This window comes from Terrapene carolina, unplaced genomic scaffold (genome assembly GCF_002925995.2).
Source record: "Terrapene carolina triunguis isolate 2854851 unplaced genomic scaffold, T_m_triunguis-2.0 Scaffold141, whole genome shotgun sequence".
Classification (NCBI taxonomy): domain Eukaryota; kingdom Metazoa; phylum Chordata; order Testudines; family Emydidae; genus Terrapene; species Terrapene triunguis.
The window spans coordinates 4,249,590-4,273,983 of NW_020664492.1; the positions used below are offsets into that span (position 1 = coordinate 4,249,590).

At 43.2% G+C, this 24,394-nt stretch overlaps 1 protein-coding gene and 2 non-coding genes across 4 annotated transcripts; all 3 read left to right on the top strand.

The window, feature by feature from the left end:
* The first annotated feature begins 14,243 nt into the window (after positions 1 to 14,243).
* Positions 14,244 to 19,004, top strand: LOC113406814 (60S ribosomal protein L21). 2 transcript variants are annotated; one of them, XM_026653560.2, is made up of 6 exons: positions 14,244 to 14,281; positions 15,107 to 15,185; positions 16,290 to 16,351; positions 17,362 to 17,474; positions 18,128 to 18,278; positions 18,876 to 19,004. In XM_026653560.2, exons 2-6 carry the CDS (start codon positions 15,119 to 15,121, stop codon positions 18,963 to 18,965), a joined length of 483 nt encoding a protein of 160 aa, XP_026509345.1. In that variant the 5' UTR covers positions 14,244 to 14,281; positions 15,107 to 15,118; the 3' UTR covers positions 18,966 to 19,004. The 2 variants fall into 2 exon arrangements, with proteins under 2 accessions (XP_026509345.1, XP_026509346.1); XM_026653561.1 differs by lacking the exon at positions 14,244 to 14,281 and adding an exon at positions 14,334 to 14,347.
* LOC113406847 lies at positions 17,088 to 17,164 on the top strand. Its single transcript, XR_003369887.1, has one exon. It is a non-coding gene; the product is annotated as a small nucleolar RNA SNORD102 (small nucleolar RNA).
* Positions 17,531 to 17,660, top strand: LOC113406848. The gene has a single exon (XR_003369888.1). It is a non-coding gene; the product is annotated as a small nucleolar RNA SNORA27 (small nucleolar RNA).
* Positions 19,005 to 24,394: the final 5,390 nt, after the last annotated feature.

Consider the following 24,394-nt stretch of genomic DNA (forward strand, 5'->3'; position numbering starts at 1 on the left):
CAGCTCTCATGATATTCTTGCCAGTCTCAATATTTGTTGCTTTTCTTAACGCCTCCAGTTTAATTCTTAGAATTATTTGAGAATCTCCACTTTAATTAAAAAAAACCACAAATATGCTTCTAGCCCTCCTGGTTGCTGAGAAAAGCTTGAAAATGTGAACCCTGAAGGCAATGACACTAGAAAACAAAACAAAGAAAGAAAGAACCCACACATTATTTAAAACAAACAAACAAACATGATTTTTAAGCCAGTCTCATGGTTTCTAGTGACCGGACTCTTGATTTTTAAAGACTTGGGATTAGCAATACTGTTAATGAGAATGTGGTGTGAGGACCTCGGAATTTGGGACAGAAATTTCATAGTATTAACATTTACATTAGAATGCCTTCCATTAAAGGATTTCACAGCATTTTGTAAGCACTGAAGAATTAATGAATTACAACTGCCAGTGAGGTAAGTGAGCATTATTGTCGCCGTTTCACAGATAGAAAAACTGAGGCACACAGGGCTCAAGGGACAGATCACTGTCCTTTATTGATTTTCACTTTTACTTCTTTTTAATCCACCATTATTACTTTCTTTCTCTCTCTCAGCCCTACATCTTTGTGTAGAGCAATTGTCGTAGCGAAAAGAAGTGGCATGTCAGAGTGCGGCCAATTCTCACTGTTTTATTGCAAGTCTTCTGATAACTGATGTTTTACTTATCAGGGGGTAGCCGTGTTAGTCTGTATCTACAAAAACAACAAGGAATCTGGTGGCACCTTAAAGACTAACAGATTTATTTGGGCATAAGCTTTCGTGGGTAAAAACCTCACTTCTTCAGATACATAGAGTGAAAGTTACAGATGAAGGCATTATATACTGACACATGGAGAGCAGGGAGTTACTTCACAAGTGGAGAATCAGTGTTGACAGGGCCAATTCAATCAGGGTGGATGTAGTCCACTCCCAATAATAGATGAAGAGGTGTCAATTCCAGGAGAGGAAAAGCTGCTTCTGTAATGAGCCAGCCACTCCCAGTCCCTATTCAAGCCCAGATTAATGGTGTTAAATTTGCAAATGAATTTTAGTTCTGCTGTTTCTCTTTGAAGTCTGTTTCTGAAGTTTTTTTGTTCAATGATAGTGACTTTTAAATCTGTCAGCACTTCCATGCTGTCCCAGCCGCGCTCACTTGTTGCTGCCCGGCAGAGGCCAGGCTGGGGGCGAGGGCCCTGGGTTTATATCCCCTCCCAGTCCCCCCTCACCCCCCCCGCCCCCACCCCCGCCCCCTTCCCGGACCCGCGTGGATGCCAGGAGCCTGAGCCCGGCCCGGGGATCAGCTTTTACTTAAGGCCCCAGTTACTAGATACAAGTGATTATTATTTGAGAATTTCATCTTCATTCATTTTTTAAAATAAGTTTCTAGATCACATTGTTGCAGTCCAAAGCTTGAAAATGTAGTCTGACCACACCCTAAGGTTTCAAAAAACTAGAAGACAAATAAAAAGAACTCAATGTATTTTAAGATATAAGTATTGTAAAGCCAATCTTATGATATTTTGAAATCTGGTTTAAGATCTTTTAATAATTCAAGTTGTCAATACTGAGTATAGCTTCAGAGACCAAAAGTCACCCTTCGTTTTGGAAGGTGGGACTCTAGACTATGTCTGCATAAAGGTATGTCGGCATAGCACATTAAGCCCAGGCTCTTACTCAGGTTTAAGTCCAAGCCCTCCCATTTGTCCACACACAAGTAAATTTGATTTGAATTAGGAATCCCTAAGGACTCAGGTCTGCAAGCCCTGGTAGGGGTGTGGGTCAGAGCTGGAATCCCGCTGTGACTGCAGAGTAATGCACACTGGAAAACATAATCCCAACTATAGATACAAAATAATGGGGGCTAATTAGCTGTTACCACTCAAGAAAGAGATAATGTGGGTAGTTCTCTGAAAACATCTGCTCAATGTGCAGTGGCAGTCAAAAAAACTATCAATGTTAGGAACTATTAGGAAAGGGATAGATAAAACAGAAAATATCATAATGCCGCTATATAAATCCATGGTACACCCACATCTTGAATACTGTGTACAGTTCAGGTCACCCCATCTCAAAAAAGATACATTAGAATTGGAAAAGGTACAGAGAAAGACAACAAAAATAATTACGGGTATAGAACAGTGTCCATATGAGCAGAGTTTAAAAAGGCTGGGACTTTTCAGCTTGGAAAAGAGACGACTAAAAGGAGATATGATAGAGGTATATAAAATCGTGAACGGTGTGGAGAAAGTGAGTAAGGGAGTGTTATTTACCCCTTCACATAACACAAGAACCAGGGGTTACCCAATGAAATTAATAGGCAGCAGGTTTAAAACAAACAAAAGGAAGTACTTTTTCACACAATGCACAATCAATCTGTGGAACTCATTGCCAGGGGATGTTGTGAAGGCCAAAAGTATAACGGGGTTCAAAAAAGGACTAGATAAATTCATGGAGGATAGGTCCATCAACGGTTGTTAGCCAAGATGGTCAAGGATGCAACCCCATGCTCTGGGTGTCCCTAGCCTCTGACTGCCAAGAAGCTGGGAGTGGATAATAGGGGATGGATCACTCAATGACTGCCTGTTCTGTTCATTCCCTCTGAAGCACCTGACATTAGCCACTGTCAGAAGACAGGATATTGGGCTAGATGGACCATTGGTCTGACCCAGTATAGTCATTCTTATGTTTACGTTCTTATATGATGCAGGTGAAAGCCCAGGCATTTTGCAACATGGATGCATCTCAAGTTTGGGTCACCAGACTCAGGACTGGCAAGTCCAGCAACATTATCTCACAATTCCCTGGGCTTTGTTTCCCAGTCCTTCCATCCCAAAACTTCCCACTCACTTCCCAGGAACCAGAAGCAATTTCCTGGTTCAAATGCAGCTGCTCAGCATTTACCCCTTCATGACCATGGAGACTGCTCAACTGGAATCACAGTTAACCCTCATGTGTATTAATATGACCAGCACTAAGAAGAAGTCCTGCATCAAGTGTGCGCCTAGCTGGCCAGAGGAACACAACAAAATTCTGATTAACCTCTGGTGCCAGTTGAGCAAGACATTCAACTTCAGCAAGAGCACCTAGGACAGTGATTCTTAAATTTTTGTACTGGTGACCCCTTTCATGTAACAAGCCTCTGAGTGCGACCCCCCTTATAAATTAAAAACACTTTTTTATATATTTAACACCATTATAAATGCTGGAGGCAAAGCAGAGTTTGGGGTGGATGCTGACAGCTCCCGACCCCACCAGGTAATAACCTCGTGACCCCCTGAGGGGTCCTGACCCCCAGTCTGAGATCCCCTGACCTAGGATGTACTTGGGAGGCCTTTTGAAGTTATACCCTGGGGAGAGACCCATTGTCTCCTAATTACCTGCTCCTGGAAATTCCAGATCAAAGGCCCCTGAACTACATAAAGGGTGGACTAAACATGCCATGTGTGTGTTTGTTCTGAGATGAAGCTGTAATGATCTTGAAACCACAAGCAGACCTACTGGGTAGGGTTATGAAGGACTGGCATAGACTGCTCCTACCAGAGCCCATGTTAGGGCTGGGTGATCTCTGGTATGCTTATTAGCATGTGTGTAGATTCTTTTTTTTAAATGTTTTCTCTGTAGTGCTTTTTCCTTCAGACTAAAATAGGATTGTATAGGAAGTGCTGTGTGGTAATTTACAACTGTTGGCAATCACTCTGTTGTTAGTATCTGAAGAGAAGGCAAGAGAAGCTTGCCTAGGTAGCTTGTCTTTTGCTGGGAATAACACAGTGAAGGCAGGGAACTGTTTAGCCTAGAGATACCCTGGCCAGGAGGAAGAGACACATGGGTCTCCACCCAAGAAACTGCTAGGGAGCTAGCAGCCTGAAAGTGGGTGTCACACTGTTTTGAGTGGTTCACAAACAAGAGTGCCAATCTCAGGGCAGACTGTCCACAAGCAAGGGAGAAACCCCCAACTGGTTGTATGACCTATAATTAGATTTTACCAAACCAGTAACAAGTGTGAACTGCTAAAGCTCTAGAACAATCTTACCATGGAGTCACAAACAGTCCCCTTGGACGTTTGGATCTATCTTACTCCCAAGGCAATCTTCATTCTGTGATTGCAAAGTAAGCAAAATAAGCTGTCATAGGATAAGAGGGAAGATCCTCTCATGGACTGGTATCTGGTTAAAAGATTGGAAATAAAGGGTAGGAATCATAGGCGCCAACTTCTTCTGGTGCTGGTGGGTGCTCAACCCCCCTCTGCCCCTGGCCCTGCCCCGACTCCACCCCCCTCACCCCCATTCCAACCCCGTCCCCAAAGTCCCTGCCCCAACTCCGCCCCCTCCCTGCCCCTATTGGACTCCTTCCCCAAATCCCTGCCCCAGCCCCACCTCCTCCCCTGAACATGCCATGTTCCCGCTCCTCCCCCCTCCCTTCCAGCGCTTGCTACAGCTGTTTGGCGGCAGCAAGCACTGAGAAGGACAGGGAGGGAGGAGCAGAGACGCAGCTGGGAGGAGGCAAGGCGGGGGGGCAGGGCGGGGACCTGGGCTGCCGGTGGGTGCAGAGCACCCACTAATTTTTCCCCATGGGTGCTCCAGCCCCGGAACACCCACTGAGTCGGCGCCTATCGTAGGAATAAATGGTCAGTTTACAGAATGGAGAGAGGTAAATAGTGGTGTCCCCCAGGGGGTCTGTTCTGGGACCAGTCCTATTCAACATATTCATAAATGATCTGGAAAAAGGGGTAAACAGTGAGGTGGCAAAATTTGCAGATGATACGAAACTACTCAAGATAGTTAAGCCCAAAGCAGACTGTGAAGAGCTACAAAGGGATCTCACAAACTGGGTGACTGGGCTACAAAATGGCAGATGAAATTCAATGTTGATAAATGCAAAGTAATGCACATTGGAAAACATAATCCCAACTATACATATACAATGATGGAGTCTAAATTAGCTGTTACCACTCAAGAAAGCGTCATTGGAGTCATTGTGGATAGTTCTCTGAATACATCCACTCAATGTGCAGCGGCAGTCAAAAAAGCTAACAGAATGTTGGGAATCATTAAAAAGGAATAGATAATAAGACAGAAAATATCATATTGCTTCTGTATAAATCTATGGTATGCCCACATCTTGAGTACTGCATGCAGATGTGGTCAGGGCCGGCTTTAGCAGGTGCGGGGCCCCACGCCAGGACGCGAATTGTCTCGCGCCCCCCCCACCCCGACTCCGCCCCGGCCCCGCCCGGACTCCGCCCCCTCACTGGCCCATTGGATCCCTCCCCAAATCCCCGCCCTGGCCCCGCGTCTTCCCCAAGCACGCCGCATTCCTCCTCCTCACCCCTCCCTCCCAGGCTTGTGCTGATCAGCTGTATGGCGGCGCAAGTGCTGGAGGGAGGGGGGAGAGCAGGACGCGCCTTTTTTTTTTTTTTTCCCCGCTCCGCCGGCAGCCCCGGACGTTGCGGGGCCCTCTTAGGCGCGAGGCCCCATTCCAGGGAATCGGCCAAATCGGCTTAAAGCCGACCTTGGATGTGGTCACCCCATCTCAAAAAAGATATATTGGAATTGGAAAAGGTTCAGAAAAGGGCAACAAAAATGAATAGGGACATGGGGGGCCGGTGACCCAGCAGTTGGGGAAGGCTAGCTCTTGGCCCCTCCCCTTGTGCCTGAGGCTGCTTCCCTGCCCTCCCATCTAACGCCCCTCCACCGCAGGAGTGCAGAGCACCCCCACTAGGGCCCCCGGCCCCAGCGCTGGGCAGCACAGCTGCAGAATCCCCAGCAGTGTGGTCACAGTGCCCCGAGCCCCAGTATGCCAGGTGGCCAGCCCCAGTGTGTTGGGTGGCCACCCCCAGCCCGGGGCGGCCAGGCAGCACGGGCACAGTGTTCCCAGCTCCGGTGTGCCAGGCAGCCGCTGGCCCTCCTGGTGCCCCAGGTGGCAGGAGGCGCAGCCGCAGCGCCCTCAGCCCCAGTGTGCCGGCCGGCATAGTCCAAGCACCAGGCGGGCAGCGCAGCCCCAGTGCCAGCCGCCCCGAGTCCCTGCAGGAGGCAGGCTGGCCAGCCCCAGCCAACCAGCCTGGGCCAGGGCAGAGCCCTGGGAACTGCAGGCCTTGGAGTGGGCTTGGGGGCAGAATGTGGGAAGGGCCATACCAGGCTGTTTGGGGAGGCACAGCCTCCCCTGAGCCTACAATACCCACCGCCCATGATCAGGGGTGTATGGAACAGCTTCCATATGAGGAGAGATTAATAAGACTGTGTGATAAATGAAGGGAGGAGGGTAACTCTCTTTTATGGACACCCAGCCAGTCAGTTAGCTATAAAATCCCTGTTAGTAGCTGTTCTCTACTTGCTTTACCTGTGAAGGTTAAAAAGTCCATAGGTACATAAGAACTTAAGAACGGCCATACTGGGTCAGACCAAAGGTCCATCTAGCCCAGTATCCTGTCTACCAACAGTGGCCAATGCCAGGTGCCCCAGAGGGAGTGAACCTAACAGTTAATGATCAAGTGATCTCTCTCCTGCCATCCATCTCCACCCTCTGACAGAGTCTAGGGACACCATTCCTTACCCATCGTGGCTAATAGCCATTAATGGACTTAACCTCCACGAATTTATCCAGTTCTCTTTTAAACGCTGTTATAGTCCTAACCTTCACAACCTCCTCAGGCAAGGAGTTCCACAAGTTGACTGTGTGTGAAGAAGAACTTCCTTTTATTTGTTTTAAACCTGCTGCCTATTAATTTCATTTGGTGACCCCTAGTTCTTGTATTATGGGAATAAGTAAATAACATTTCCTTATCTACTTTCTCCACATCACTCATACTTTTATATATCTCTATCATATCCCGCCTTAGTCTCCTCTTTTCCAAGCTGAAAAGTCCTAGCCTCTTCAATCTCTCCTCATATGGGACCCTCTCCAAACCCGTAATCATTTTAGTTGCCCTTCTCTGAACCTTTTCTAGTGCCAGTATAGCTTTTTTGAGATGAGGAGACCATATCGGTACACAGTATTCAAGATGTGGGCGTACCATTGATTTATATAAGGGCAATAATATATTCTCCATCTTATTCTCTATCCCCTTTTTAATGATTCCTAACATCCTGTTTGCTTTTTTGACCACCTCTGCACACTGCGTGGACATCTTCAGAGAACTATCCACGATGACTCCAAGATCTCTTTCCTGATTTGTTGTAGCTAAATTAGCCCCCATCATATTGTCTGTATAGTTGGGGTTATTTTTTCCAATGTGCATTACTTTACATTTATCCACATTCAATTTCATTTGCCATTTTGTTGTCCAATCACTTAGTTTTGTGAGATCTTTTTGAAGTTCTTCACTGTCTGCTTTGGTCTTAATTATCTTGAGCAGTTTAGTATCATCTGCAAACTTTGCCACCTCACTTTTTACCCCTTTCTCCAGATCATTTATGAATAAGTTGAATAGGATTGGTCCTAGGACTGATCCTTGGGGAACACCACTAGTTACCCCTCTCCATTCTGAGAATTTACCATTAATTCCTACCCTTTGTTCCCTGTCTTTTAACCAGTTCTCAATCCATGAAAGGACCTTCCCTCTTTATCCCATGACAACTTAATTTATGTAAGAGCCTTTGGTGAGGGACCTTGTCAAAGGCTTTCTGGAAATCTAAGTACAAGGTAAAAGGAAGGGAGTGGGCACCTGACCAAAAGAGCCAATGGGAAGGCTAGAACTTTTTAAAATTGGGGAAAAAAACTTTCCCTTTGTCGGAAAGCAGGGACAGGGCTGGAACTATGCTGTAAAAGCTTGTGCCAGGTATGAAAATCATTAGATCATACCTAGAAACCACTCATTTGAAACCCCAGATATGTAAGTAGATCAGGAAATGTCTAGGAAAACACGATTAGGTTTACCTCTTTTATTTCTTTATGGCTTGTGGACTCCTCTATGCTAACCCCAGGTGCTTTTGTTTTGCTTGTGACCTTTAAGCTGGACCTCAAGACAGCTGTCTTGATGCTTAATTTTTGTAATTGTTTTTTTTTTAAATCTAGCCAAAAGCCTAAGTTCCAAATGTATTTCCTTTTTTTGTTTTTAATAAAATTTTTTTTTTTTTTTTTTTTTTTTTAAGAACAGGATTGGATTTTTGTATCCTAAGAGGTTTGTGCACATATTGTTTTACCTGTGAAGGTTAAAAAGTCCATAGCTTTTTTTTTTTTTGCAACAGCTGATTTCCTTTGTTTTCTTTTTCAGCTCTTCCCCAGGGCGGGTGGGTTTGTGTGTGTGTGTGTGTGTGTGTGTGTATGAAAGGGCCTGAGGGTACCCCACAGGAAGGAATTCCCAAGAGGTTTCTTGCACTTGGGTGGTGGCAGCATCTACCCATCCAAGGTCAGAGAAAAGCTGTAACCTTGGGAGTTTAATACAAGCCTGGAGTGGCCAGTATTAATTTTTAGAATCTTTGCGGGCCCCCACCTTCTGCACTCAAAGTGCCAGAGTGGAGAATCAGCTTTGACAGACTGGGACTTTTCAGCTTGCAAAAGAGATGGCTAAGGGGGGATATGATAGAGGTCTATAAAATCATGACTGGTGTGGAGAAAGTAAATAAGGAAGTGTTAATTACTCCTTCTCATAACACAAGAACTAGGGGTCACCAAATGAAATTAATAGGCATCTGGTTGAAAACAAACAAAAGGACATATTTCTTCACACAATACACAGTCAACCTGTGGAAGTCTTTGCCAGAGGATGTTGTGAAGGCTAAGACTACAACAGAGTTCAAAAAAGAACTAGATAAAGTCATGGAGGATAGGTCCACCAATGGCTATTAGCCAAGATGGGCAGGGATGGTATCCATCCCTAGTCTCTGTTTGCCAGAAGTTGGGATGGATCACTTGATGATTACCTGTTCTGTTCATTCCTTCTGAAGCAACTGGCATTGTCCACCGTCGGAAGACAGGATACTGGGCTAGACGGACCTTTGGTCTGACCCAGTGTGGCCGTTCTTATGTTCTTGTTGATGTTTGTTATAAGGCAACCATCTCAGTAATATTCAGGTGACTTCTAGTCTCAGTGGATCACATATCTCATCAGGATCATCCACTGAGCCATCTGGGGAGGTCTCATACTCCTATTTTATAACTTCTCCCTACCTGAGCTCTAATTGGCTCAGTTCTCAAATTATGAATATTTTTGGTTCCACCCACCATGGAAACTTACTCTCCTAGCTCATAGAAAAACATTGATCTGCACAGTATCTACCAGTCCTTGCTTCCAGGCACTTAAAGTAAATGACCTTGCTCTGTCTCCTTGCGTGTGTACACAGACAGAGATTAAAATAAACAGAAATCCATTAATTCCTCAACTGCCTCCCTCTGTCTTCAAACAAATAAATTACTGCAGTGCAAAAGACATGTGGGTGACATGAGCAGAAGTCTTGTACTCTTAGTTCTTTTGTTTTTCTGAGGATAGCAGGGAAAGTTATGTAAAAATGGAGAAGGCGTGGCCATGTCTAAATAATTTGGATCAATTGGTTAGTAAACTTATTTTTGCACCTTTCTTATAGGCTGCCTACCATGTTTTACTATGCTAGTAAATGATCACAAATTTATGACAATAATCTAAGTTGTTTGGGTGGATTACTTAGGAATGTAAAAATGTTTGTGATCAAAATATAATTGGTATTTTATTTTGTTGCGAGAGTATTTATCAATTACATTTTTACTGTTATTGGTGGACTTCTGAGATTATTTTTTATTGCTAAATATTATCAAAAATCCTAGGTGAAGATTTCCTGTTTAAAAGTAAAATTTTATTAGGCATTTATGAACTTGTACATTTAAAAAGTGATTTTGTTTACAATCTGTTTAGTATGGCACTAGAGACAAGGGTTTAGATTTAGATAATCCTTATGATTATTTTTCCTATAAAATTAGGTTTAGAATAATTGTCATTTAAATAGTGGTAAAAACAGCAGCATCAGGAGGAATATTTCATTAACAATCTCTTTTTTTTTTTTTAAAGCAGTGCACGAGTAACAGTCAGTGAGTTAGAGAGTGACTTTTTTAACCATTTTGTTTCAGAGTCCAGCTTAGACATAAGGAGTTTTGAACATCCATCATCTGCAATGTCTACAACTTCAGAGTCATCTGCTGGTACCACCGGCAGTGTTGCAACTAACACACATTATAAAGTAAATTACCTGTATCAAAAAACAAAAACTAACAGACTTTCTTCTTTATTCAGTAAAACCATGAGTTTGTAATCAGGACCAGCAAATTCCTACAAGATTCTAAAGATCAAAAGATTGCTTAGATCATTTATGCAACAAATTTCCCATTTCATCTTGTTCAGAACAAACATTTCATTGACACAGGCTACACTCCACCCTGCAGAGTGGACATTGCTGGAAGGTTGGTAGATACCATATATGAAAAGGAAATTAAAAAGTGTGCAAAAAAAAAAAAAAAAAAAACCAACCTCATTGACAAGAAATCCATTAATCTGTGTCTTGATAGCTAGTGCAATGTACACAATGATCCAGTAATGTGTGCTCCTGTGACAACAGAAGATGGGGTTGTTTATCTTACAGAAACAACTGATACATCAGAAAATGCCCATACAACAGAATACTTAAAAGAAGTAGCAGTAAAAGCTATAACAAAACATGAAAATTCAAGTGTCAAGTGCATAGCTTTGTCATAGGCAAAGCTGCAAATGTAGTACAGATGAGAAGAAATCTAGGAGATAAGGAAGGGAACCTGAAACTTACAACATATGGGTAAAGTGCTCATTTGATGAATGTTTTAACCAAAGACTTAAGTGCTACCCCAGGAATAAAGCAAAATGATGAAATTGAAAAATGCTGCCATAACAATCACTTTGGATCCTCCTGCTCTCTTCAGTGAAGCTGAAGCAAACTAATTCTCCCTCTAGATGAACGATGGAATTCAGCAGTTGACTGTTTTGAAATATTTACTTAGAACTGGCCTGTTCTGATGACAATTTGTGAAGAAAATCATGACAAAATACAGGCAGTCCTCGGACTTACGACACAATTGGTTCCTGAAAACTGCGCTGTAAGTCGAAACGTCGTAACTCAGAACGGCAATCCACTCCATTGTGGGACCGAGCGTTGTAAAGTCGAAACCAATTGTCTTAAGTCGAAACAGGGTGTCAATTCAAAAACGTCGTAAGTGCCATTTGGCATAATTCGAACGTTGTAAAGTCGAGGACTGTCTGTAGATGGAACTATCATAGCCAAAGCAGAGGTGTCAACTTTCTGGTTTCCCTGGGGGTGCTCAACCCCTGGTACACTCCAGGCCCTGCCCCCTCTCCACTCCTTTCCCCAAAGCTCCACACTGCCTCTTCCCACCCCTGTTCCTCCCCCGAGCACCCTGCCCTCTCTCTGCCTCTTCCTCCACCTTTCCCCCAGTGCCTCCTGCACACCACTGAACAGCTGATCACCGGCAGGTAGGAGGCGCTGGGGGGCAGAGGAGGAAGAGCTGATCACCAGTGCTGCCAGTATGTACCGAGCACCCACTATTTTTTTCCCCATGGGTGCTCAAGCCACGGAGCACCCACGGAGTCAGCGCCTATGAGCCAAAGTATTCAACATTGGACTAAAGAGAAACATAGAAGATATGCTAAATATAATGAAACCTCTTTTTATAGCCTTTGACAAACTTTGGGAGATTCAACAATACAGTAGCAAGCTGTTTAAATTTGGAAAGAACTTCAGGAGACATTGAAGAAAGAATGCTTTCTGCCTACAGAGTTAAACTGTAGGCAGTAAAGAAGCATATGGATCAAGCATATGGATCAAGCACTTACTCCACCGTATTCTCAACCTAAAGTTCCAGAATAGATATACCTAACTGCTGAAGATGCTGCTGCTATGACTTGGATGTCTAATAATCACCCATCCATCATGCCAACCGTAATAAATTTCAGGGCTTGACGTGAACTATTCAAAGAATATGTTTGCTGATAATGTTTTAAAGCAATTCACACCACTGAACTGGTGGAAATCACTAGCTAAGCACCTGGGGACCAGAGTTTGTTAAAGTGCCAAACCAGCTTTTGAAAGCAGTAGCCTCTTCCACAGGCACAGAAAGAATATTTTCTTTATTTTGACTAATTAATTCAAAGCTGAGAAATTGACTGAGAGTTGTAAAAAGCAGATAGACTTGTCTTACTCTTCCAGTCTATGATAAAAAACACAGGAGGGGATAAAATCTACTAGTTTTTAAAACTTGAAGGACAGCGTAATAATTTAGCAGACTGTCTCATTTGCAAGAGACTTGGGCCAGGATCTACATTCACAAGTTAAATCAACCCAGCTATGTTGCTCAGAGGTTGAAAAATCCACATCCCTGAGCAACATAGTTAAGCCAATCTCACTCCTGGTGCAGATAGCATTCGATTGACAGAATTCTTCTGTTGATCTACCTATGACCTCTTGGAGAGGTAGATTAGCTACTGATGGAGAACCCCACTCCATTGCTGTAGTGAATCTACACTGAAGCAAGAAGCACTACAGTGGCTTAGACAAGCCCATAGGCAAGTGCAGCCTTAAACTCTAGCCACTTTCACTTTGGCATATTTGAAAATTTTCTCAGGCTAACCTGAAATAATCCTTTTAATTCTGACTACAGTTAATCCATCTATTTAATAAATCTTTTAGCTGTAAATATGAAACATGTCTTGATAAGAGAAGTTTATGTACACAAAACATTTAAGGTTGCTTTGTTTAAAAAACATATTGTTATGAATATTTAATTAAATTCAAAGTTACCATCCTCATGCAGCTTGACACAACTCATGAGCAAAATGTTAATTATTTAGTAAATAAGCAATATCATTTACCATTCTCTAATATACTAAAAATATACAATAATAATCTACAAATATTAAGTATCAGAGGGGTAGCCGTGTTAGTCTGGATCTGTAAAAAGCAACAAAGAGTCCTGTGGAACCTTATAGACTAACAGACGTATTGGAGCATAAGCTACACATGCGTCTGACGAAGTGGGTATTCACCCACAAAAGCTTATGCTCCAATACGTCTGTTAGTCTATAACAGGGGTAGGCAACCTATGGCACGCGAGCTGATTTTCAGTGGCACTCACACTGCCCAGGTCCTGGCCACCGGTCTGGGGGGGGGCTCTGCATTTTAATTTAATTTTAAATGAAGCATCTTAAACATTTTGAAACCTTAGTTACTTTACATACAATAGTTTAGTTATATATTATAGACGTATAGAGACCTTCTACAAAGGTTAAAATATATTACTGGCATGCGAAACCATAAGTTAGAGTGAATGAATGAAGACTCAGCACACCACTTCTGAAAGGTTGCCGACCGCTGGTCTATAAGGTGCTACAGGACTCTTTGTTGCTTTTTACAAATATTAAGCTATGCATTTATTTAAGTAACTGAAATTGATGGAGATATCCCATCTCCTAGAACTGGAAGGGACCTTGAAAGGTCATCGAGTCCAGCCCCCTGCCTTCACTAGCAGGACTAAGTACTGATTTTGCCCCAGATCCCTAAGTGGCCCCCTCAAGAATTGAGCTCATAACCCTGGGTTTAGCAAGCTAATGCTCAAACCACTGAGCTATGCCTACTATTGTATATAGTGTACCCTACTAGCTAGCAAAAAGACATACCAAATCTCATGTAAAGGCTCTATTTAGTTGTAAATCAATACATTTTAATGGTTATATCAACTAATGAGATTACACTTTAAAGATGTGAAATATAAATGGAAAAGTTGATTAAAATTGATTATTTAAATCGAGGCTTTTCCACTGGGTGACATGACTCACAGGCTTCACTGGAGCCCCCGACAAGGTTTATAGCGCGCAGAGCCTGTCCTGACTTTTAACATAGACTAATAACGAACAGTCCACACAGGGCGACACGAGCACGTTGTTTTCTCCCACGGGCGCTAGGGCGCCAGGCGTCTACCAGCACCAGAACAAGCTCTCCTCAGATGATGGACTAGGACCCCCTCCGCCCAACCGCTCCACCATGTCACGTGGCCCCCAAAAGCCCACTTCCCAGGCTGTCCACACAGTTGCCTGTTTTCAATCGATGGCGAGGCCCACAGTCGGGCACTGTATCGCAAGTGTTTCACACAGAGACCGACTCGGTGAATCGCTAGCCGCTGTTGTTTTCCGGCCCCCACCCCGCCGCCCTCGATTGCTTTATAGTCAGGCAATTCGCGGGCAGCCCCTGAGGTCCCCCGTTAAGAGAGCCCGGGAAGCCCCGCCTCCTTCCTTTCGGCCTGAGCCGCCATTTTGTAGGTATGTGTGAGAGGCAGTGCTCTTGTCACGCTGCTATAACGCCGGCTAGGGAACTCCGCGGCTGCGGTACCGCTGGGTGGGGGGGAGGGTAGCGGATGGAGGCCTGGTGGGGCCGGGCCGGGTCTGGGAGGCGGCGGCAGCAGCGCGGGGAGGGGGCTGCATGTGCCGGAGAGGCCGCTGCATGTGCTCGCACGAGCCGGGACAGAAAAGGGAGGCGGCTGCAGGGGCCCGGGGTGGGGGGGAGTTGGCGCGAGAAAGGGGAGGCCGCTGCACAGGCCTGGAAGGGGGCACGGGGGAGCTGCGGCGGTGGGCTGGAGGGCGGGCGGTCTGGGGCCAGGGAGCGAGCATTGCCTTTTCCCGAGGCGGCTGTTCAGGCGCCCCGTTCTCGGGGGGGGGGGCGGGGTAGGTCTCCAGCCTGCGTCCTAGTAGGTCTGCCCCGGGCTTGTCGGCTAAGGGGCTACGTACCTGTACAGTCGCTTCATCCAACTGTTAACGTGACGCCAGGGCAAGCTGCCTCTCTGCACTGTGTGGCGTCTCTAAATGATCTGCTAGCGAACATACCTACCCCTCTGCCATCTTTGTGCTTAGTTTAAAATATTTTTTCTGACCTAGTTCATCTAGGCAAAGCTGTCACATTTTTTCCCTACTGACTTTTATGAAGCTGTTATTGGAAGTATTAAGCAACAAGCAGGATTTTGTCAGGGGTTTCTACAGTAATTTGGAGTATGCTCTGAAACTAACACTAGCTCCACACATGTTGCAAGGCCTGACTAGCACTGGGGGCGAATACACATGGATAATCTGAGTTGTCTCTTTTCTTAATAGCCATTTGCCAAAATGACAAACACAAAGGGGAAAAGGAGAGGGACACGTTATATGTTCTCGAGGCCATTTCGCAAACATGGTAAGTACAGCTTGTGTTAGGGATACCTGCATTCATAGCACTAATGAGTTTAGCCATTCCTAATGAGAAATGGTTAACAATATTTAAATGTCTTATCAGCGTTGTACACCTCTACCCCACTATAATGCGACCCAATATAACATGGGTTCGCGTATAGCGTGGTAGCAGTAGGGCTCTGGCGGTGCTTTAAAGGGTCTGGGGCTCTGGCTACTGCGGGGGGCTCCGGCTGCTGCAGGGAGCCCTGGGCCCTTTAAATTACCACTGGAGCCCTGCTGCTGCTACCCTGGGGCTACGGCAGCGGGGCTCGCTGGTGATTTAAAGGTTCCTGGCTCCTCGCAGCGGCCGGAGCCCTGCTGCCGCTACCCCGGGGCTGCAGCAGTGGAGCTCGCCAGCGCTTTAAAGGGTCCGGGGCTCCAGCTGCTGCAGGGAGCCCCGGGCCCTTTAAATCACTGCCGGAGCCCTGCCGCCCCTACCCCGATATAATGGGGTTTCAGCTATAACGTGGTAGGGATTTTTGGCTCCCCACGACCGCGTTATAGTGGGGTAGAGGTGTATTAAGAACAACGTATTTAAGGAGACAACTAAAAATGCAGAACAAAATGCTGTCATATAGAGTAAATGTTTTTTTTTCCATGTGGTACCTGTCTTTATCTTGTACTTCCTCAGATTTTGATTACCTAATCTTTTGACTGCTTGAAAATAGGATACAGTATGAATACAGTACTTGTCATTTTTAGTAAAGATCGGATAAGAACTGCTTTGAAGGGGGAAGTGAGAAATAGTTATATGTATTGGGAGCACTGGCTTAAAACTATAGCATTAATGAACAAGTTCAAACTGCTCTTACCAAAAGGCAATGGCAACAGCAATTACACAGCTGACAATGAAAAAAAAATAATCTTACAATCGTCTTGTAACTTCTACACTGATCAGGTTAAAACTGAACTTGAATAAGCCATAGTGTCTTAAATTGCACTTTTTTAAATGTGAAAAGATGGATGGCTTCTCCATTTCTAGTCACTTAAGCTTTTTCAGATGAGTTTGAGAAATATCACTTTTAGTAAAAATGATTCGCTTATGAAATCACTTTATTTTCTCCCCCAGGAGTTGTCCCTCTGGCCACCTATATGCGAATCTACAAGAAGGGTGATATTGTGGACATCAAGGTATCTTCTAATAGTATAGCATAATTTAAAGATGAAATAAGGTGGTCTAAAACAAATTGTGCCAAAACAATGTAGTATACAATTTAAAAACATGGCTGAAACTGTAAATACTAATTAAGGGATGGTTTTGGTTGCTGTAACAGCTGTCTCTTCCATCCTGCATGTTCACTGGGAATTGATGTCTGGAAGCTGGACATCTTGAGGAGATTTTACTCTATGTACAGTGCCTGATGCAATGGACCCAGGTTCATGATTGGGCATCCCCTGGATGTTGTTGATACACAAATAGCAGTAATAACTCAGTCTGCAACTCTCTATTGGCCTAACAGAGCCAACATTTTACTTCTAGGGTATTGTGCAAAGGGGATCTGTCTTAGCTCCTACCTAAAATCCTAGATGCAGGTAGAGTTGCTTGGGGAGTCTATATTAAAAATATATGCACAGAGATGGAAGCAGTGAACACATTTTAAAATATGGGAAATAAACTAAGGGATGTACTTGATTGCATATATAATAGGTGCAGTGAGACAATTTCAATTGCAGTGAGTACCATAACGTATTTTCTGAACTTGTGCTCCAGAATCAACTGTAGTGTTGCTTTATATTAGCTTTTGCACTGGATATTTATTTATTCATAGAAGAATTCTACTTTTATCTTCCAATATGCAAACTTTTGAGAAGATTTGCCTGTTTGAGAAAGCTAAGGATGCAAAGTCTAAGCTTCTTGACATTCTGGAGCTTGATGATGACTGTCTCATGTGATTGCTTTGGTAATAGCAAAATGAGCAAATCATTTCACCGGCACTGAAAGCAAGCCAGGATTGTCAGAGAAGTTTAATAGATTTCAGATATCTTGTGACCATTTGAGTAGCTCAAAGCAAACCTGTAAACATTTTCCAAGATATCCATAAAATTAAGAATGTCAAATTTATTCTCTATTCTCCACATTAAAGCTGAGTAGAATAGTTTCACTTTATTTTAATGGTCTTACTCTACTATGTTTTTAACAGGGCATGGGTACTGTTCAACAAGGTATGCCCCACAAGTGTTACCATGGCAAGACTGGAAGGGTATTTAACATTACTCAGCATGCTGTTGGCATTATCGTAAACAAACAGGTTAAGTAAGTATCTTAACTTTCCTCTGTGTGAAATTTGATTTTTGAAAATAACTAGTGACACCCCCTCTTTCACTTTGCCAAGTAGACATTTTTTGTCTTCCTTGGTCATTCAGTTGGGGTAAAATAAGTCCTTTTAAAACCCAAGCAAACAATGATTGTTTGGCTTGGATCCTGTCAGGGGAAACACTGGACTCTGAGTGGCACTCTAAACAAGATTATGAAGAGTTCAGCTGGCTAGCATATTTATACTAAGTATTTTTTTAAAGGTCATTATGTTGTCTTAATTTTACTCAGCTGTGCATAATATAGTGAAGTCACTACAACAAGGTACATAGCCTATTTATCCCTGGACCTACTGACTGTGGATTGAACTACAATAGTGGTAGATGATACAACTATTTGTCCCTGTATTACAGAGGAGAGAATCATTTGTCTTCAAGAGTATTAGTCCTGAGATGATATAACACTTAACCATGTGCTAATGCACCTTGTTGTAGAAACTGATAAAAATCTGACTACAGTTCTGTGTGTTTTGAGCAACAGCCCTTAAGAAAAATGCTACAGAGTCATGCTTCTGCAACTTAAATATTGAAGCTCATTTTAGTCTTACACATTTTTATAAGTACAATAGATTCAAAACAGGCTTCTTCCCTCAGGGGCAAGATTCTCGCCAAGAGAATTAATGTGCGTATTGAGCATATTAAGCATTCTAAGAGCAGAGACAGCTTCCTGCAGCGTGTGACAGAAAATGAAAAGAAGAAGAAGGAAGCAAAGGAAAAAGGCACTTGGTTTGAACTGAAACGCCAGGTATTGTTTTTTATTAACTGAACTAATGATACACCCATGACACTTAAGACTCAAACTGCTTGACCATGTAAATTAATGTTTGTTCCTCAGACACTAATGGAGGAGGCCAATCAGCTAATGGTTTCTGTGTTGATACTAGACCAGGCCTAAGTGGGAGAAATATTGAGTAGATAAACACTGAATATTTGTTTAAGGTAGGTCTGTACTGGAAAAAATTAGGTTAACTCAGCTGCATTGCTCTGAGGTATGAAAAATCCATAACCCCCTGAGTGGTGATGTTAAGGTGACCTAATGCCCAGTGTAGACACCAGTAGGTTGACAGAAGAATTCTTCTGTTGACTTGGCTACTCCCTCTCTACAATGGGGGAGCCCCTCCCAGAACTACTCAGTAGCACTGAGACTATTTTGTTAAAGCAGTCAGATTGGAAATACATTTAGCTTAATAGAATCCTCTGAAAAGACAAACTTCACATTACACATGATAGAATTGGTTTACACATTGCTAATGTAACTGCAAAATAAATGTTTTAAAAAATGTAAGTCAGGTTTACTTTGAGTGTTTGTCACATTAATGATTATTGCTATTTTTGCTTACAGCCTGCTCCACCCAGAGAAGCACACTTTGTGAGAACCAATGGCAAAGAGCCAGAGCTGCTGGAGCCAATCCCCTATGAATTCATGGCATAGTGTAACTTAAAAAAATAAAGGAGTCTCTTTAGGACAAAATGTGAGTGATGGTTGATTGCTTTCAAGGCTGCTTTCTGAACATATACTTTAGAAAATTAATCTTCTATAATGCAAAGTGTAATTTAATCAGTTTTGGGTAACAAAGGAAAAATTCTGTACATCACGTGTAACACTTGTACCTTAACCACTATGCTTTGCTTATGCCAATGATTAAGGTTAAGATTTTGTCATGGGTATTTTTAAGTCAAGTTGCAAGCAACACACAAATTCCTGGAAGCCCATGACATGTCCCTGACTTTTACTAAAAATACAGAAGGGGTGGGGGGGAATAAAAATCAGGGGCCCTGCCAGGGCCCCAGCCAAAAGTCAGAGGTCTGTTAAAGTATGAATTGGTGACCACTGTATCCTTACCAATGATTATTCTCCTTTGATTGCATTCTCATATTGCCATATTAGGCACTGTCAAACAGAATACAGTAAGTATTTAATGTCACATTACAATCTTTAGTTTAATTAAGAAAACAGCTTCAGGTCTCATTTACTTGATTGTTAGCTGAAAGTGACTCAGTTGTATGAGTCTTAGTAGATAGAAACCAGTTTAGGTGTATTTAGCTGACTATTATGGACATCAATCTATTGAGTTGTCTGTAAACGGTTAAGTGTTTCAACATTATAATTCTCAAAACAAGATTTGTAAAAAATACAAAGCTGTATGTATACCCAAAAGGTGGGTCCAAGAGCAAATCCCTCCTGTAGACCTTAAGTGTGGTGAGGTCTGCCTTTGCTCAAAAACTTAGGTGCTCCAGAGTCCCTGCTTTAGTGGACTTCAGTGTTCTCAGGGAAGGTTGTATATGGTATTCAGATATACTAAGGCATGGGAATAGATTTTCCTTCCGGTGCTCATCAGATCCACAGTACTGAAGATTCCTACCATACTTAAGGTCCCCAGGAGCTAGTGAAATTGAAATGAAACTTGTATAGGAAATAGGCCTTGCACCTAAAAATCTTCCCAAGTAACCAGCCCCCAATTTTCTCCTGCAAGCCAGCTTTCAATTTTGATAGCTGCTTTTAGATATCTGTAACCTACCTTATCCCCTCTTTTCCTTGTGCTCTTACGTACTTACAAGTGTCATAGCACAGCTCCACTACTACTTGCAGCCTAATTCACCCATTACTAAAGCGTCCCTTGAGTCAATCTAATACTTGTACTCATACTTGGTCTACACTTAAATTAGATTGAGCTAGCTATGTCATTTGGCAGTGAAAGATTTCATGCTGTGTGAGGTAGTTAGATTAGTGGTTCACACTAACCAGGTTGATGGAGAAATTCTTTATGTAGTTAGAGAAGTGGATTAATTACTTTGATAGCATTGATTTAGGAAGCATCTACACTACAGTGCTACAGCTGTGCTGCTGTAGTAGACATTAAATACAACTAAAAATAGCACCTTTAGCAATCTGCTTCTGGTGGGATCAGCACTGATGTTAGATCTATACTGCTTCAACGAAAGTGCTGGAGGAATTCTATACTGAGGACTCGAGTATCCTGAAGCTCTCTGGTTCTCAGGCAGTATGCCCCCATGCCTCCAGGGGCCATAGCATATTTCCTTGTGGGGTGAATGGTGATGGCCCTGCTGTCTTCCACACCATCTTCATGATTTGCACTGCAGGAGGTGCACAGAGGAATCACAATTGTACAACTAGCACCATATCATCCCCATGCTGAAGCAGTGCCTACTAGGCAAAATGTTGCTGAAGAGAAACAAGAAGTTTCTGAAGAATTGAATTGGCCTCTGGAACAGCTCACCTTCAATCCTTTTGTCTCCCCACACCCAACTCTTCATCTGCTTGCTTCCTTCCATATCTTGTCAGTGCCTTTACCCACACCATTCACAGCCTTGCTTCCCTATATTCATACAATACTCTTCCTCGGTCCCCCCTCCTTATCCCTACCAGCTCAGCTTCTGCTTTTTTTCCCACTTTGTTCAAATTCCCATCTATCTTTTCCATCTCCTTTTCAACCTCTTATCCACCTTTGCCCCCCCACCCATCTGCCCTCTTACCTAGTCTTCCTCTCCCTGCATCCCTTTCCCCCTCAATCATTCTTCCTTTTTCCTCCTCTGCCACATTTGTCTCCATCCACTGACTGAGTACAAATCACTTGGCTCAAAATACAGTGATAGAGGTTCTCAAACTGGGGGTCAGGACCCCAAAGTGGGTCCCAACCCCATTTTAATGGGGTCACCAGGGCTGGCTGGCTTAGACTTGCTGTGGCCTAGGGCCAAAGCCTGAGGTTTCAGCCCTGCATGCTGGGACTCTGGTTACAGGCCCCCTGCCAGGGGCTGAAGCCCTTGAGCTTTATCTTTGCCCCCACCCCCAGGTCAGTGGGGCTCAGGCTTTGGTCCCCCATCCTGAGGTCATGAACTAGTTTTTGTCAGAAGGGGGTCATGGTGCAATGAAGTTTGAGAACCCCTGTCTAAGTGTATTATACAGTTGTGTATTGCATATGTTAAATCTACAGACCTGGATGGAATTTTTTTTTTTAAAAACCTAGTTTACAGATTTCAAAGCTCAAGGCTGACAAGGGCTTCTTTTAAGCCATGCTTCTATTCTCTGGTCTCCACTTGTCTAGATACATCACCTCACTTTCAATAAAAAGGGGGGAAGGATAGCTCAGTGGTTTGAGCATTGGCCTGCTAAACCTAGGGTTGTGAGCTCAATCCTTCAGGGGACCACTTAGGGATCTGGGGCAAAATCAGTACTTGGTCCTGCTAGTGAAGGCAGGGGGCTGGACTTGATGACTTTTCAGGGTCCCTTCCAGCTCTGAGATATATAGGGAGATATACCTATTTATTAAAAAAATTGCAAATGTACATCCTGCTCTGGTGGAAAGACCTAGATCTTAAAATATCAATGCATGCCAGCATAAGTACAGTATTTTGATTATATTTGTAATCAAATGCAACTATAAAAGTCTCACTTCCAAGCCAGTGGAGAGTGGAGTATGACTTGATTATATTGTTATGCAAGTGTCAGTACCTGTAACAAATGTTCATGGGGCTAGTTTCTCCCCTCCTTTGTACCTATAGCATTAGCATCAAAGAAATTAACAGGTGTAAATAAGTAGAATTTGGCCCATTAAAGGGAATGCTGGTCACTGACATTTTTCTTTATAATTAGGACATACATACATTAATTTCCTCATTTTATTTGTCAGCTAAATATCAAGACAGTGTTGTTAATTAGGTATCAAAGACAATAAAAAAGTGCTAGTACTCAATTTGAAAGAATGAACAAAATATATACATACCTTTAAGTTTTTGCTAGTAGGTGACAACTTTAGTAGTATAATGGACAACTTGTTAGATAAGTATACTTTATAGGTTAATATTTGGCTATCATATGCCTATGTAGTTTTCTCTGATAGTGCTGGTCCCTAACTCTAATAGGACTAACCAAACCCACAAATCTGAACATCCCCAACCCAGGAAGTTTAGATATTACCCAAGCTGTAGTGGTCAGAAGATTGTATTTTCTACATGTGCTAAACTTCTGTTTTTTTAAATAGTGCAGATCACATGTTAAAAGTAATTGCCTCAGACTCCATGCAAATGGGAAGGGAGGCATCTGTCATCTCCCTTTGGGGACCAAACAGTCCCAAGGCAACTGCAGTGATTGCATTAAAAGACAGCTGCTAAATACTATGTGAAATACTTTCTTAATTTACTTTTCCATGTAAGCAGTTTAATAGATGGAGATAAGGAAGGGAAACCAAGCATCTGGAATAGTGGTACCCCAGTTTGGGAACCACTGCACTCTGAAAATTGATTAGGGATATCAAGTTATTGTTTTCATTTTAACATAAGGAAATGAATTCTTAAGCAGCATATTGCACCTGTTAATTTGGTACAAAATAGTGCAGTGTTCACTAAACAATGTGAAGAGAACACATCTTGCTTAAATCATTTTGACTCATTTATAAACACTATTACAAAGTAAATGTTATTTAAAAAGTCTTGACTTAGGACAGCAGCAGATAGAAGATCTCTGGCTCAAAGGAGCTTGCATACTAATTTTGAATGTGGCATAGTGGGGTGAACAAGACTGTAGGGGGAAAGGGCTAACATCAGTAAAATAACATGTTATTCAGCAACTTAATTTAAAAAAAAAAAAATGGACCCATGACTAGGGAGAACGCCAATTGGCAGGCTTTTGTAGGCACTGCAGAGAGGTGGAACATGAGGAGGAATACATTTTGAAAGGAAGAAAATAAGAAATACTGACAATTATCTTCACTTACAATCACAACAGTAATAGATTGTTTTGATAAGAATCCTCAGATTCTGAACTGAGCATGAAAAGAAGTCCTTAAAATTCAGACCCAATATCCCCCAGAGTATACTCAGATCTAGGTAGATACGGAGCCTTAAAAGCTAAGATTGTAAACGGACCATTTCTGCTAAGTCAAAAGAGGTGAAGGTTTGCTCAAGAGCTTTCTTTTTCTATATACAAAAATACCTTGAGCATGCTGTTGTGCTTTAAGAATAGTCCATTAAAAGCAGCAACATGCTTCAGGAAGTACACAGTCTTTTATTCTGTTCATATCAGTCTTGTGTATGGAATTTTCCTCTCTATAATGAATATAATTATATACGTTTGTGACCAATGTGAATTGAACAGGTAATGGTGTAGTTGTGTGAAACTAAAATATGTGCAAAAGGAAAGATGGGTTTTTGCCTGTAGGAATCCACTATAACAGGAAGTTAAAGAAATATATGAACTAAAGTGATAATCAGGACAACCTGATTCTGCATAGAGAGTGCTGCAGTGTGGCCATAAAGTTAGTGCAGACTAATAATAGGAGTACAGCCAGTGATGGGAATGCCTAAATAAAAACCTCATTTGCAATCTGAGAATAGCATTTAAACCCATAACTGCTCACTCAGATTTGACCATTTCCCCATATTCTGCTCCTTTTTTACCTCATGATATTGAGAGGGGAGAAGACACGTAACGGAGTTAACACATTTTTGCTCAGTGCAGAAGACCGTGTCTAATGTTTAACCTTGCCTGCCCCCTCACAGCCTGTGCTTATCTTTGTGCTGGAGTGCAGCCAGGGCCGGTGCAACCTAGGCAGTCGCCTAGGGCGCTAGCATTTGAGGGGGTGGCATTTTCTTTGGCGGTGACCACGGCGGCCGGATCTTCGGCTGCCCCGGTCGTCATCGGCATTTCGGCGGAGGGAGCTGGGGCGGGGAGGGCCGCCTGCAGCAAGTAAGGGGAGGGGGGCGCGGCATGCAGGGGAACTCCCTGCCCCAGCTCACCTCTGCTCCGCCTTCTCCCCTGAGCATGCCGCCCCGCTCTGCTTCTCTCCCTCCCAGGCTTGTGGCGCCAAACAGCTGATTGGCGCCGCAAGCCTGGGAGGCGGGAGA

Coding starts and splice junctions, on each gene's coding strand:
- LOC113406814 (XM_026653560.2), top strand. CDS start 15,119: ATGACAAACACAAAGGGGAAAAGGAGAGGGACACGTTATATGTTCTCG. Junction 15,186..16,289: donor GAGGCCATTTCGCAAACATG/GTAAGTACAGCT, acceptor TTTCTCCCCCAG/GAGTTGTCCCTCTGGCCACC. Junction 17,475..18,127: donor ATCGTAAACAAACAGGTTAA/GTAAGTATCTTA, acceptor TTCTTCCCTCAG/GGGCAAGATTCTCGCCAAGA.